The 15,372-nt window shown below is 40.8% G+C and overlaps 1 protein-coding gene across 7 annotated transcripts in view; it reads left to right on the top strand.

Annotated features, from left to right (window-relative positions):
• Positions 1-15,372, top strand: part of farp2 (FERM, RhoGEF and pleckstrin domain protein 2) — a 67,138-nt gene that overhangs the window by 37,867 nt on the left and 13,899 nt on the right. For 6 of the 7 annotated variants that reach the window (XM_017697952.2, XM_017697953.2, XM_017697949.2 and 3 more), the window contains exons 10-14: positions 217-380; positions 869-937; positions 1,036-1,093; positions 1,965-2,205; positions 13,317-13,498. In XM_017697952.2, coding sequence (XP_017553441.1) covers positions 217-380; positions 869-937; positions 1,036-1,093; positions 1,965-2,205; positions 13,317-13,498 — 714 coding nt within the window. The remainder of the gene's footprint in view (positions 1-216; positions 381-868; positions 938-1,035; positions 1,094-1,964; positions 2,206-13,316; positions 13,499-15,372) is intronic. The other variant, XM_017697954.2, reaches the window with a different exon arrangement.

Here is a 15,372-nt window from a genome sequence, read left to right as displayed (position 1 = left end):
AAACTTCAGGTTTAATTCTTTCATTCTTCCGTTTAGCTGGTTACATCCAATTCCTAATCCCATCTCGTCATGAGTGACGTTTGTTTTTCTTCGGAGATCACTTACACGGGGGGATGAATATCAGTACCATGTGTTTCTTCATGTCATCTTTCACCAGATCTCTCTCTACCCGTGATTGTTTTTTCAGTGATTATTCCTCCCTCCCTCATGTTTTAGGGTCCTCACAGGGACACATTGGAGTTCCTGATGGCCAGTCGAGATCAGTGTAAGATATTCTGGAAGAGCTGTGTGGAACACCACTCTTTCTTCCGTCTGCTGGATCAACCACAGCCCAAAACCAAAGCCATCCTCTTCACCAGAGGATCCTCCTTCAGATACAGGTACTGTAGGTGTATGTTTGTATGTAGGACATGCACAGAATACGTACCTCTAGGTGAATCTGTTGGACATGTAGATAACTCACTCTGTGTACTTGCTCAGTTACAAGGCTAAACACTTAAACAAGATAGAATTGTTACTAGGGTTGGGATGACTACCAGTTTTAATGACACATCCTGGTTTAAAACCCACTGATAATCATAAAGTAAACAAGTTTAATAAAGTCGGTATGTCCATAGCCTGTTGCTGTCTCCCCACAAAGCACATGCCAGGGTAACATGTTTACATAGTAATAATCTGATCAGTAAACCGTTGTAGGTGTAGTGATAACTTCATCCATTCCTAGTCACTGCTCATTTAGTATGAAATAGTTAGCAGTTGAGTTTAAGTCATGTATGTAACACTTAAATGCGTGTGCGAATGGCTGTGTTTGTGAAAACAGATTTGATGGAGTAATCGCATTGTCATTGGTTTGTATGTTTTGTGACAGTGGGCGGACTCAAAAACAGCTGGTAGACTATGTGAGGGACAGTGGAATGAGAAGAACACCCTACCAAAGGTGAGGCAAAGTTTATATCAGTCATTATTTGTCTGTACTTTATCCATGCTGACACTATAAGGGTATAAAACTGTCTGTTTTGTTTTTGTATTTATCAGGAGGAACAGTAAGATCCGCATGTCAGCCCGATCTTTGGCCACTGATATACCTAAGCAGGTCAGTAGAGAGGACAAAGTTTCCTAACATTAAAATAATAGTTTGGTAAAACTTTAAATGTACAGTTGTCTCCTCACCAGATGTAGTCAATACGTTGTGACAGGTTTACTTTAAACATCGGTCAGAATTCAGGTTTCAAGATGATATGTTATATATGTTGTTTTAGCTATGCAATGTACCTTTGTTCATGTTCATATCTAACAATATATCATACAGTGATACATGTGTGCTTTGAGGCAAGTGTTAATTATTTAAGCATGTGATTAGCATGCTGATTGGTGAATTATAAATTTCCATTGTTTGTTAGCTGCATTAGGTTTGTAGCTCTAGTGTAAAATTAAAGAAGGAAACTTCCAAATGTGTCTTGGCTGAACAAATCATTTTGGGGTTAAGGGGAAAGTGTGATTAAAAATAATGGTACAGGACTCTCGAGTGGCGCAACTGTCTAGGTGTTGGCCCTATTATTAGGAGATCATACAGCCATCCATAGCTGGGAGTCCAAGAGAGTGCAATAGGCCTCTATCTCTGGGTGGATAGGGTGACCCCCCCCCTTCTCCCCTATCACTCGACGCGATGCTAGTCAGTGCAGGCGTCTGTTAGCTGACGTAACATCTGGTGCTTGATGTTGCGTGAGCAGCAGTTTGAAAAGATGCAGTGGCTGGTTTCGCAGGTCTCGGGGGAAGCCTGTGTTAGCCTTCACCCTCCTAACATTGATAGTATCATGTGATTGAGGGAGTCCTGACTAGAGGGTGAAATTGGAGACGACCAAATTGGGGAGAAAATTGGGTAAAAATCCACAAAAAGTGGTACAGTTATTTGTATTAGGTGACCATTCTTTCTTACTCTCTCCCCCCCTTTTACTCTATCTCAGAGTCTGTCCTTCAATGACAGCCTCAGGACATCTGCTTCTCCCTCCTCTGCCACCGTGTCTTTCCACTCTCTGCAAGTCCCTAATTCTTCTATGCGGATGGAGGCCCCAAGCCAGCCTCAGTTCCAGCAGAGTCACCCTCAGTTCCAGCAGAGCCAGCAGTCTCAGCAGCCTGCGAGACCCCCCAGCCCCATGAAGGAGGAGCCCGTCAAGACCAACCTCCCAACTAACTACATCTTCCCAGGTGCCCCTCATAACATGGCTGCAGGAGACTGTGGCCCCTCGTTTGTGTGTGTAGAGAGTAGTCCCTCCCGTCCGTGGCCCTCCCAAAATGGCAATGAGGATGGCGAGTGTGTGGGAGAGGGTGGGCGGGGCAGGCCTGGCAGCTTTGGGTTGGGAGGGGCATCCAGAAAGGGTTTCCTCACTCCTGAGGAATTTGAGGCAGAGTTAATGCGCGGCAGGCAAATTCCTATGTTTCCACTAGGTGGTGCACAGCTGCAGGTCAGCGAGGAGTTCATAGACGATGATCCTACCGAAATGTCGTTTTACGCTGGCGGGGCAGAGGCATACTCGTACGGCTTTGATGAGAAAGCAGAGCGCTTTGAATATGGCGACAAAACTGCACAGACCACGTCTTATGCTTTGGCTCTGGGAGACCTAAATGGTAACACTACCACGTTCTCAGAGAACGCTTTCGGCCGCTCTGAAACCAGTTCAATGGTCAATAACCAGTCAGAATGCAGCTCTCTGGATAATCTGCCCTTGGGCTCAGCCGGAGACTCCATGTCCCTAGGCTTTGGTGGACCTGACTCGTCTTCCTCTTTGCGCCTGCCAGGTTCTGAGAACCTGTCTGAGGCCAGCTCCATGGTCAACTTCCCAGCGTACTCAGTGCGCTCGGAGGTCAGTTCAGCTATGCAGTTTAACGAGCTGGTTGAGCAGCTGGAGCAACTTAGCTATCCGCCCACAGCCACCGAGGGTTCAGCCAATGGCAGCTCCGACTCCGACTCGGACTGGGGCTCGGACGGAGGGCTGCCCCCAGAGCAGAACCTCTTCTTCAGCAACCCACTCATCGGGGGCACAGGGGTGGAAAGCTTCCTCCTGGAGTGCCACAACCTTCGGGGACTAGGCCTTGGGGACCCCCCTAGCCTACACCCAACTTAAGATGTGGGGCCCTTATTCTGAATTTACCTTATTCATATAGCAGCCATTTTGCTTAATACAGTAATATTAGTCAGTCAGCAGCATTTGCAGTTTCGCTGGCTGATTTTTCAATGTTTTTATGAAATAAAACCCTCTGATTTTCTACAGTATTTGATTATGATGAAGCAAAGTGACCACTGTGACAATAAGGTAAATTAGGCCTCCCACTTTACAGTGCTGTAATGTGCTAGAGCAGCGTATCCTAACCCTGGCTCTGAATTATTTGTGTTTTCCCTGCTCAGCTACATCCACTACAACGCAGAGAGGGTTTGTTAAGTAGCTGATTAGTTGTTGCGAGTATGTCAGAGAAGGGAAAACAACAAAATATGCAGGGCAGGAGGACCAGGATTGGAATCCACTGAACTAGAGAGTAACCCCTTGGCACTGGGCCAAGTGGAGCAACTTGTCTTCAATGCTGAACAAGATATTTCTCTTTCCGACACGTAATCATCTATAACGTGGTGTGCACTTCCCTTTAGCATGTCGTCCTGTCACATTTTCTCTATCTGGTGCACTTATCTACTAGTCTTTCTCTCTTTCTGGTCTGTCTCCGTTTTCGAAATGTCTGCTTTGTTGTACAACATCTTGTTCAAACATGCTTTCTGGGTCTACAATCATTCTTGTATGATTTGCAGCTGACAGTAATCTTTCTTTTAAGGCAGTGTTCTACTTCATGTACAGGTTCAGTTCACCTATCTTCCTTTACCTAAATGAATATATTTTGTACTTGATGAATAGGCTGGTCCTCAGTGCAGGTAGCACTGGTTGGTGATGACCAGAATCATTGAACGTCAGTGTTGAGCTGTGGACTTTGAAGGAGAATATTAAACAAATGATTTTTATCTGATGTTGGTGGTATCGTGCTTGGCACCAGAATGTATTGCTTCAGTCTTGTGTAATAGGAATCTTTTATATTAGTTGATTGATATTGTAAGTGCCAATTTCGGTTTGCCTTAAGGCCATACCAGTTTCTATTTTAATGAAGAGTTGTAGTATCCCAATTATTGTCTGAACAGTTTAATGACTTAAGCTGTGGTTGTCAGCAATGTAGCAAATTGTTTGGCAAGCCAGTCAAATGTGCTGTCTAAAAAAAATAAATGCTAAAACACGTTTTGTTCTGTTGCCTTGAACGAGACAGTGCATAGATTTTAGCCAGAAGAAAAATGTTTTGTCTGATTCCACAAGTTTCATCTGATTATCAGATGCATGTGGACTTTCATGTTGGTGCTTGTACCAAAAATACAAAACGAATATCTGGTCTTCTGCAGTGCTTGATGTTCACTTTGTATAGCTCTCTTATGCCATTCTGCTCAGGGCTCTCGTGAATTAGAAGGGACACTTATGTCGATTATCGGCAGCAGTAACTCTTCTATCGTTTAGAAAAAGCTCGAGCCACATTTTGGTTGAGGCTCAATCTCATTATAATTTATTTTGTGTTAAACCATTCACTCCACAGCACCCCCTGCTGTAAAGTAGTTTTCCCATTTTACCCTTTCTGCTCTTACTGTGCCTTAATAATGCCTTTCTGTGGTGTCCGTGCTGTATCACTTTGTAGCTTGACTCTCTGTATTGCAGTTATCCTTCCTAGACAAGCCTTTGCATCCTTTCACATCATTGCACATAGATTAGCATCTCGTGTTTTTTTGTGCTGTATTGGGTGCTGTAAGGTATGAATACCACTGCTTGGAATGTAAAATGAATGTAAAATGAACCGTGAATGATACTTATCTGTAGAGTATAAGATCCATATATAGACCAACAGAAATGGAAGCCAAGATCCAGAGAATTTTATATAAATATATGAATCCTGTGGATGTTGGGTTCTGTTTAAGGGTGGGCGATAGGACAAAAATATAATATCACAATACCTGAAGGCATTTCCATTCTTTTTATAGCTGACATTTGTTTTAAAAAGTACTGGCAACATCTGGCAGTACAGTGAATCCATACTATGCAACACTAAATTCAGCTAAAGTCCATCTGTCTGTATATATGTCTATTCCTCTTCCTTTCTCTCTCTTTCTCTCTCTCTCTCTCTCACACAGACTATCTATCTATCTATCTATCTATCTATCTATCTCTATCTATCTATCTATCTATCTATCTCAGTATGTATGACTATCCCCCTCTCTCTTTATCTATCTATCTATCTATCTATCTATCTATCTATCTATCTATCTATCTATCTCTCTATCTCAGTATGTATGACTATCCCCATCTATCTATCTATCTATCTATCTATCTATCTATCTATCTATCTATCTATCTAATGGAGATTTCTTATAGGGTTATGAATTCAGTAAAATAAATACAATGCATATTGGTGTAGTTAAACATTGTGCTCTTACAAGAAGTACCTCCATCAAATCCAGTGCTATTCCAGGACATACTCAAAGAAAAAAGACTGTGACTTGATTTATCACAATAGCTACAAATCTCATCATATTGCCCACCCTGAAGTCTGTTAATAGATTGTCGCTGTCAGGATAAAACCTTCCATCCGAGAAGGAAAAACCCTTCTTAGCTTGTAATGGGAGTTCATTTAAAAAATAAACGAAAGGACAAACAACAAAAGTTTTGTTCCGACAGCGACTATATGGATATGGACACGTAGATAGACGTAGATATGTAGAATAGATACATAGCTTAATATACTACCGCTTTTAATGCAGAGCTTGTTTTGTTCTCCTTACCAGATTAGGAGAGAAAAATGAAGTTTTACAAAGTGGCCTTCCTGATTGAAGGCTCTGTGGGACCGCTGATTTAGGTACTTCTCATAATAATTGTGCTGATCCTGTACAACAGATTGTTCTTCTCCAGCTTTGATTTTGAGGTTTCATAAGCACTTCCTTCACATATCTTTAAGCCTGCCTTTCCTCACTGTGCTCTTTCTTTCTCTTCTTGAATTGTTTTCCTCTTTAAGTAAGCCCGTGTGATGCATTAAAGTTGACATTATTGTACTAGACATTACACAGTGCCTTAACAGGGATCATCAACTGCCTGCAGTTGTGTATTTGAGTGACGTCCAGGCCGCTGAAATACCTTTGGTTTCTGTTTTGGTTTCTGGGCTGCGGTGCGTTCCATGAGTACATCGAGTCCTAGACCACAAGATGGGGCACGGTTAGTGCAGTTTTTCCTCTTGGGTGATGTCATTTCCTTTTCCTTTCTCTTCTGAAATCCCGTTTTTAATTTCCTGCCATCTCACCCTGCCTCACTGTGCCCAGGGGCCAATTCCTGCCAGGCTCTCTGGAAAGCAGTTTGCCTCTTCTTAGTTCCACTTTGAACTAAATTTCTGTTGACAGTTTTGTGGTTTTGCGTTCCTGTGGCGACCCTTTTTGGCACTTTTCGGCAGTGGTTTTGTATATTAACCACTTACTTAAAAGCGAAATGCTCTGGATTCCACAAAGATGAGTTTAAAAGGACAATAAACTTTCGTTTCAAACTCCTGTGCTCCGTCTGTTTACAAACGAAGAAAGCCATTGTGAAAGAGAATAAGCTGGAGTGAAGGCAAGCATGTGACGGAGTTCTGCTTGTTCGGTTGGTCTATATTTAAGCCAAGGGAGAGTTCATACTCATTGTCATTTTGAGAGCAGACAAGCTGCCTTTTGGCTTCAATTGCATTAATTTGATCTTTATCATATTCCTAAAGCCTCTCTACTCTCACAAGCGAGGGCGAGCAGCAGCCAGTGTAACCAGGCTAAGGAGCAGAATGGCCATCCAACTAACGATGCCCTCTAGGAGGGCAGAAAAATCCTTCCTTGGACAAACTTGGACCTCAGCTTCATTTTACATCAACGTGGCATTAGTTCAGTTTAAGTCATGTTGAAATACTGTTTTTTGGAAGTAATCTGGAAGAGGCACATTTCTACACTATGTTTTGGAAATGTCCACAAGGCCAAGCTAGTTTTTTGTTGTATGATTGACCTTAAATCCTTAATGCGTTTACCCTGAAAAGGCTTGGGTCTATAACAATACAGTCTGAATTCACATTATGATGTGCTCTGGCTGGCCTTTGTAATAATGAACATCTGTCTGGGTTTTAATGCCGCTTTGAAGCTGTAGCTGCAGCACAAGATTTGCCGTAGATGGTCAAAGGTTTGTTTAGTAAGTCTGGGTATCTGCTCTTCACATGGACACATTACTCACTTAGCGCTTTGCAGTAACTGCTCAGCCAGACAACTTTCCACTCACTGATGTTTGAATGGTAAGATCAAAACAAGGTGATCACAAAGACCTGCTCTTTGGACCTTCAGTAGAAGCTCTTATTAGTTATTACTTATTAGTGGAGGTTTATGGCTGAGTACAGTTTTGATTACAGCTGATTTTCTTTTTACCCCTGAGGGTATTGCCCTGTGTGAGGATAGGTAGACACCTGAACACTGTGTCCACATTGTTTTAAATCAGCCATATTTTTTATATTTGCCATATTTTTTATAATCAGCCATGTTTTTTATATTTGCAATATAAAAAACTGACACTTTAACTGGGATTTTCCATTACAAATTTTAAATATATGCAAAACACCAGCTGCCTGTTTAAATCATATGAAACCAAATAAAGTGGTGCAGTAAAAATGAAAAATTGATGAATTGCTTATCTAGAGTGAAAATCATCTGATTGCACCCATAATTATTAGTCAACATTAGCAATTATTAGTATTCTCAGCACTTGTTTAAAACAGATTATAAGCGTTTATCATGTTATAATTTGTATAGCTAAGTTCTTGAACAGTGTTGGTTTTGAAAAACCTTTGAAAAATGACACAATTGCCTTTTACTCAATCAGGCCAAGCCCCGACCCCTGGGACTACCTCTGTGGTGCTCCTTGGCCACAGATGGACCCTTGCCAGAGTGTAATAATGCCTCTGTTTGCCCTACTCTGTCTCGCCGTTTAATTCAGACAGGCTGTATAAGTAGATTAACCTCAAACTGGAGCTCTACTGTGCAGAAGGCTCTAGAGAGCTTTTTGGGAACTTTTTGTGAAAAGATCAGCTATAATACAGAATCGTCCTTGCTTTGCATCTTACCTTCACATACTTCCACTCCTCTCCCTTAAATTGGTCGATAATTAATGTTTTTTTGTTGTTGCTGTTTTTGTTTTGGAAAGAGACCACTTAATTTCACTTCATAGCTCTTAATTTCAGAATGAATGCAAAAGTCCTTCATCAATGAATATTAATGTGAAAGTGTACCTATGCGTGTATGTTAATTTTTCTTTTAAAATAAAACTTTTACTTTTAAGTAACTGACATTTAAGGCTTAATATTCTTTTGACCCTTCACAATGTTACCTTTTTACCTTTTTAAGTGAGGCAAAGAATATCAAAAACAGCTTTAAAAGGCGTGAAATGCCAGTACTACATCTGCATGATCAGCTGATACCTTAATACCTTTATTATGAGTGACTTGCTTCGCACAGTTATGTGCGATGAAGTGGAACGCTCTCTTTCAAGAAATTTTACATTTGGAATTTTGTTTAGCTTTTAATTGCCGAAACACTTCTTCTTTGTTAGATTGTAGCTCCTTTTTTTTTATTTTTTTATTTATTTAATTTTTTTTTTTTTTAATTTTTTTTTACAAAGGTCAGTATCTTTTTAGTGGGTGTTTATTTACGTTTTACTCATTATTTTAGTTCAGTTTGATCCTATTTTACCCATTTTTTTTTTCTCCATTTTAGCTATAGCCAGTTCCCACCTCCCATCACATGATGCTACCAAGCTGGCATGTGCTTCCTCCAAGCGTCATAAAACTATTGCATCTTTTGAACTGCCACTAACATCATGATGTTGAGCAGCGCCGTGTGCTGGGAGGCAAACACTAACTGCCACTTCTGTCATAACAAACTTCTGCGTTGGCGTCTGACCAGTCCTGTACCAGAATGGAACCATTTTATTTGGAGAGAAAGGGCATTGTGACCATCCAACTTTGGGTTTGAATTTTGATTTGGACTTGATGTGTTTAATATTCACCATGGTTAAGGTTAGCACCTAGGGATGTGTGACTGACCACAAAAACTGCCCTCAATATATCCATCTGGTTCGTTTTACTTGGTTTTAAAACAGTTTATATGCATTTTTTGCCCTCTTTGGTATCTTCAATTGCCATTGGCTCCTTGAAGTGTAATTCCCCTGATTTTTTTTAACATTTTTGGAGAATTCAGTAGGTGCAAAGTTTGATGTGAAATGGTATATTGTAGAGAAAGTTACTAACTCAGATTTCTTTATTGTGGTGGTGATAGGAAGCTGGGTTCACAATGTCTACAGTAAATATAAGTTTTAGTAGCTCTCCAACAACCAGTGAACCTGCGCATGAGTTTTTGTATGTAATGTTAACAGGGGTAAAATAGTGAAAACCACAAAAAAAAGTTTTTGGGATCATCAAGGTTTTGGGGTGCTGCTTTATAGGTTTAATAGTAGGCTTTAGCTGAAACCTTATTTCAAAACTATCATAAACATAAAAAATGTCTTAGTCATATCAATTCATAGACTTTCATGTCATGCTTTCAGTGATGGAGCTTTTAGAGCCATTCTCCGTTTCAGACATCTGGTTCCCTTTAACATTTGTGAACGATTCTGCAAGCTTCTCTAGAATGGCACGTCACATCAAACCACTCTGAATGACTTTGTTTACATTTATGTAATTATGCAGAAACTTTCTCCACTTTAATGCTACGTTTATGTCAACTTTAACAGGACTGGACCCACAGTTGATAAGAGGACACTGGTCCAAGTGAAAGTGGAAACTTAAATGGAGAAAGCAGACTGAAACCAGGCAAAACAAAGTAAAAGCATGGGGGTTTTTCAGGATGATTTAAGGGCGTGTTCCTCTATGGTTAAATTTGGAATATGAGGTCTGAGAAACTGGTGCAAGACCTACTCTTAAAACCCCATCCCATGCTTTTCTATACATTTGGCCTCAAACGGTCAGCTGTCATTGTGTGGCTGAATTGTTATAGTACTTTTGGCTCCAAAGTACCAACTTAGTATTCAGCACACGATCAAGGCCTTTGGTCTTTGCTACTTCTTTGTAAAAGAAGCGTTTGCTCTTATTTTGTTTGTGTCCTTTCGTTTATGTGGAAATGGAACCTCGGAAGCTATGAACTATGAACAAGTCTCTGCTAGTGGTACATTCCGGGAATTTGCCAGCTCTTCAGCTTTCGGAGACCCTGTGGAATGAGACTGGAGTAAATGGGCCATTTCCTCTGTTTCATGGAGAGGGAGACACAGGCCTGAGTTACAGTTGGCGAGAGAGAAAAGGATGCACCTCCGATGCCGAATTCCGCAGCCTTGTTCCTGTGCACAGCTCTGCTTCTGTGTTTGTGCAGGCTGTCAGCCAAGTGGCTCTAATGCAGCCTATCCCCCTTCCCCCTTCTCCTGTGTCATACCCCAGTGGGACACTGCAGTTAAACTGTAAACCACTGCCGCTCGCCCGGCCTGACCGCATTCCGATAAGCCTTCTCTCCAGGAATTCCTTCCGGGTCACAGAGCCACCTTTTCCTTTCCTCCCGTTCTGCGCTTTTCTTTCCAGCTGTCCTGTTCTTCTTTTTCCATAAACTGTCTCTTTGTGAAGACTAAATTAGCTCTGCCTCGTCCCTGCTGTCTTGTGCTCTCTATCTAATAAGCCTTAAGAGATCTTGAGCGTGATTTCTTTTTTTCATTTTTTCCCCTGTCTGAAGGTTTTTTTTTTTAATCAGAGAAGATATAGAGAGCATCCTGTCCACTGTGAGCCGGCACAATGAGCGTGAAAAGTGCTGAGTAGTGAAAGCACTCCGTCAGCTGCTCTCTGTCCGAGTGTTTAGCAGTTCAAACGTTTGAAGCCCTTCAGCTGTACACAGTAATTCCTTAAATTCTAAGGGTCTGTGTGTGGGTCCACACTTCAGTTGCTCACTCGTGTAACTTTGCAACTGAATAATAAGTCTTAAGATTTAAAGGTTTAAGAATGAAAGGTTTAAGAGCAGCAGCCCTGCATGTAAAAATGATGATTAAAAACACAGGTACAGTAAAATGTATACCTGTTTTGTCTTTTACTTTGCCTAGTAGTAGGTATGTACCACTTTTTCAATTCCGAAATCAATACCTGGCCCACAAGTATCTGCCAGTATAGTGTACCTGTCCTCTCTGTCTCTGTCCAACCTAACTACTTGATAGGCGGCTACAATGTTTATGTTTATATCTTTTGACTTATTGAATATTTTCATTCTGTTAATAGCAATGTTGTGTTAAATATGAAACCACGAATCCCAGAGATCTTTAGAAAATCCAACCTAAAAAAAAACCTTAAAAACTGTCTTATTTGCTATTATTAGAGCTATTGCGGGATATCAGAGCTCTGTTTATTCTTCTATCATAGGACATTCCACAACCTGAAGTTGTTTAAGTGTCTGCAGTGTGGAACGACATTCAAGTAGAAATTGAAACTGTATATATGTGTAATGTAAATGTAATGTATGCAGCACTTCACAGCATTTCTAAAGTGTTTGAACTAGCTGCTTTTCATTGAAACACTGGCATGTGAAATGTGAGCACACAGAAGTTCTGGTTTGTTATTTAAGACACCATGTTTTTCTCTTGCACATGGGGCTTCCTCTGGGTTGAGACTGTGTTGGCAGAAAGAGAGTAAGATACAGAGAAAAATGAACAGCTACCGCATGCCACAACATGAAATCATAGTATATACCGTAGTATATACCTCCCCTTGAAATGGTGTCACAGCTTTTACAAATTTTTTACAAGCATTTTGACTAGAGAGAGAGAGAATCCCACACTGTCAACGTGTCGCATGCTGTAGTTATGCCTCATCTACTGATGTGCATCAGTACATGTCCCTTTGCAGCACTGTATGCATCTGAAACCGCCTCATTTTGTCTGTATTCTTTATTGCGAATATCAGTTCTGTATTTGCAAGCTGATATCTGGGCTCATACCAATGCAGTATCAGTGCAACTCTACCGAGTAGTTTTGAACGGGCTAAAAAGTTTGTATTAGCTGCCTTCTCGCACAAGTGACATCACATTTTCTCCCTCTTTGTAAGCTGTTCCTGGGATTAGGCCCCGACCAGGAGCGAGTTTTACCTGTTCTTTCATTTTCACACTGTGAATGCACAGACTGCTTTGTTCACTACAAGGCTTTTCCAACCAATTAGACCAAAAAAAGAAGGAACCTTTGTTCAGAGCTTACTGCAGTTCCTGTACTTTTTAAGGTCACCATGCGTCCGAAATCATAACACGTTTCTCTTCTGTGTTGTGACATATTTCTGAGTGTATCAGGAAGGGTCTCTGAGCTGGCTGAGCATTTTTTCTCAGTGAAATCAGAGGGTGGTAAAACACATTATTAGTTAATGACACCCCTGGCATTTCTTTTAAAAAGGTGTTTACAGTGGGTTTTAGTAAAGGCAGTGGAACTCTGGCATCATAAGTAATTCTTTAAATGGTTCTCTGCATTAAATGATAGAGAACATGTTATAAGTGGTTTTTAAAATGGTTCTATATAGCAGCAAAAAGGGTTTCACAGTTGTCAAAAAACCTTTTGGTACTTTGTTTTTTTTTCTACTATATAGAACCCTTTTCACTACGAGTGCATATATGACATGAAGTGTGCTGAAAGTAAGCAGGGGCATGAACTAACAAGGTTGTTTTAGGTTGACTCGTGAAAGAGTGAAAAAAAGTCACTCTTGGCCCAAATTTAGTCAGTCAGCCAGTACTGGATGATTGGTGTCTCTAAAGTTTGCTTCTTTAGTTTTTGCACTGGAACTACATGTCCAGTGTAACTAATAAGTGATGGAAGGATTTGGCATTGTGCAAAGTGCATGCTGAAAGTAGTATAAATCATCATGAGCTTATTAAATAGACTTGCTGGTTTTTAAGACTATATGACATACTGAAATCTATAAAAAAATGAATAAAAGAATATCCCATGGCCATCTGGAATTCTAAATGTTGTCCATTTTCTTGTCCTTATTGGTGGTATATGGTCTTTTATTAACTTGTTAGTCATCCTGGCTTCATAGCTCCAGTGCAAAACTAACAAAGCAAACATGTCTTGGCAATCAACTACATTGAGGTAAGGGCAAAACTGTGTAAATGTCTTTAATCTCTCCCTCCCCTGCTTTTTATTTATGTCAAAGCCCCTGTGCATTAACTCCTCTCTCTTCTCTCACAGGTCCTGCGATAGACAGCCCCCAGCTGTCTCCCTTTGGCTCCAAAAGTGCCCTGTGTCTCTCACCCTCCTTCCAGATGTCCACCCTCAGCCTGCCTGGCCAGGCTCCCTCACCCCTGCAGAGCCCCAGCCTGAATGAGGTGGGCACTGCCAGGCTAGAGGTGGAGGAGGAGGTCAGGAGGAAGGTACACTGCCCACATGCCACCTTGCCAGGCCCCGCATAAGAGCCCAGGAAAAAAAAACTAGCTTGAGCATGGGCTAATGCGCTTAACCAATTAGTACACAGGGCACTGTGTTTGACCAATCAGACATCAGGGTTTAGGAGTGCTGAAGGTATTCTTCCCTATGCAGTGGGTCTCAGGGATTGGGTGTACTAATTCTTCCTATATATATACTGTCCAAGTTTGGGGATGCCTACCTTTCCAAAAAGTGTTTTAATATAAATGAGCTTGTTTTTGATGACTACCTGCAGCAACTTAAAATATTAGAGACTTATCAGATTTATTTTGAGGAAAGCAATATCACATATGTAAGTATTGATGACCCTATGAGTAATGAAAATTTCGTACATTTAATGGCCTATGCTGTTATGTCAGCTCTGGGAGTGTAACATTACAACATGTCGTCTTGTACACACAGTGTACACATCGTCTTATAACCACATATGTCAATATTTGGAAACTTTTTATAATGCACCGAATGTTTTCAGTGGGTGACAGGTCTGGACTGCAGGCAAGAGAGTTTAGCAGCCAGTCCCTTTTACTGCAGAGACATGCTTTTGTAAAACGTGCAGAATGTGTTTTGGCATTGTCTTGCTGAAAATAAACAGGGCCTTCCCTGAATAAGATGTCGTCTGAATGGCAGCATATGCACCCCCTGTACCATCACAGATGCTGGCGTTTAAACTGTGAGCTCATAACAAGCCAAGTGGTTGCCTCTCCTCTTTAGCCCAGAGGATGCAGTATCCATGATTTCCAAAAAGAATTTCAAATTTTGATTTTGATTTGAGTTGTCGGACCACAGGACACCTCAGTCTGTCTCAACTGAGCTTGGGCCCAGAGAAAGCGGCAGCGTTTCTGGATCCTGTTTATATGTGGTTTCTGTGCATGGTAGAGATTTATCTTGCGTTTGTGGATGCAGCGATGAACTGTGTTCACGGACAGTGTTTTTTTATCCTTATCTCTTGCATACAGTTTTCTTTTGATTCTGTAAAACTTGTAATGATATTATGTATTGTACATGATGAAATCCTCAAGTTCCTTGCTATTTTATGTTGATAAACATTACCGTTGCATGTTATCAGATTGTTGCACTGTTTGCAGTGCAGTCTTTCACAGAGTGGTGAACCCCCTCCCCGTCTTTAATCAGAAAGACTCTCTTTTTATACCCAGTCATGTTACAGACCTTTTGCCAATTAATCTAATTAGTTGTGAGATGTTTCATCAGGTGTGGTGTGGTGTGTGTTTTTTTTGTTGTTTTTTTTTATTACTGTACCAGAACTGTACCAGTCTTTTGTTGCTCCCATCCCAACTTTTTTTTTGTGTGTGTGTAAACATGTTACTGGCATCAAATTCAAAATGGGCATATATTTTTCAAACAACAGTAACATTTCTCAGTTTCAACACTGACATGTCTTTGTGCTATTTTCAGTTAAATATAGGGTTTAAGTGATTTGAACATCCTTGCATTCTGGTTTTATTTACCTTTTGCCCAGCATCCCAACTTTTTTGAAAACAGGGTTGTACATTGTGTTATCTGTGTTCGTTACCTACCTTAGGACCTTAGGAAGAATTCGAACAGGTACATCACCCACTGCATTTGTCTTACCACAAAATAATGGACTTAGAGATTTTATCTTGAGCTTCTTTACTGCTGCTTGTCAGTCCACGTCAGTGTGTTACATTCCATCTGCTTCTCTTCAGACTAAGAAAGACATTTAAACTTCTGCAGGTATTTTTCTCACTTTATTGAAAAGTAACAGTGAAAAGTCATCATTACTCAGAAAAGAAGAAGAGAAGGCAAGGTGTCCCCAAATGTTTGTTCAGTGTATATTTTGGGT

Source organism: Pygocentrus nattereri, chromosome 26 (assembly GCF_015220715.1).
Source record: "Pygocentrus nattereri isolate fPygNat1 chromosome 26, fPygNat1.pri, whole genome shotgun sequence".
Taxonomy (NCBI): domain Eukaryota; kingdom Metazoa; phylum Chordata; class Actinopteri; order Characiformes; family Serrasalmidae; genus Pygocentrus; species Pygocentrus nattereri.
Note: the sequence above shows the minus strand (reverse complement) of the source record. Positions and strands in the feature narration are given on the sequence as shown.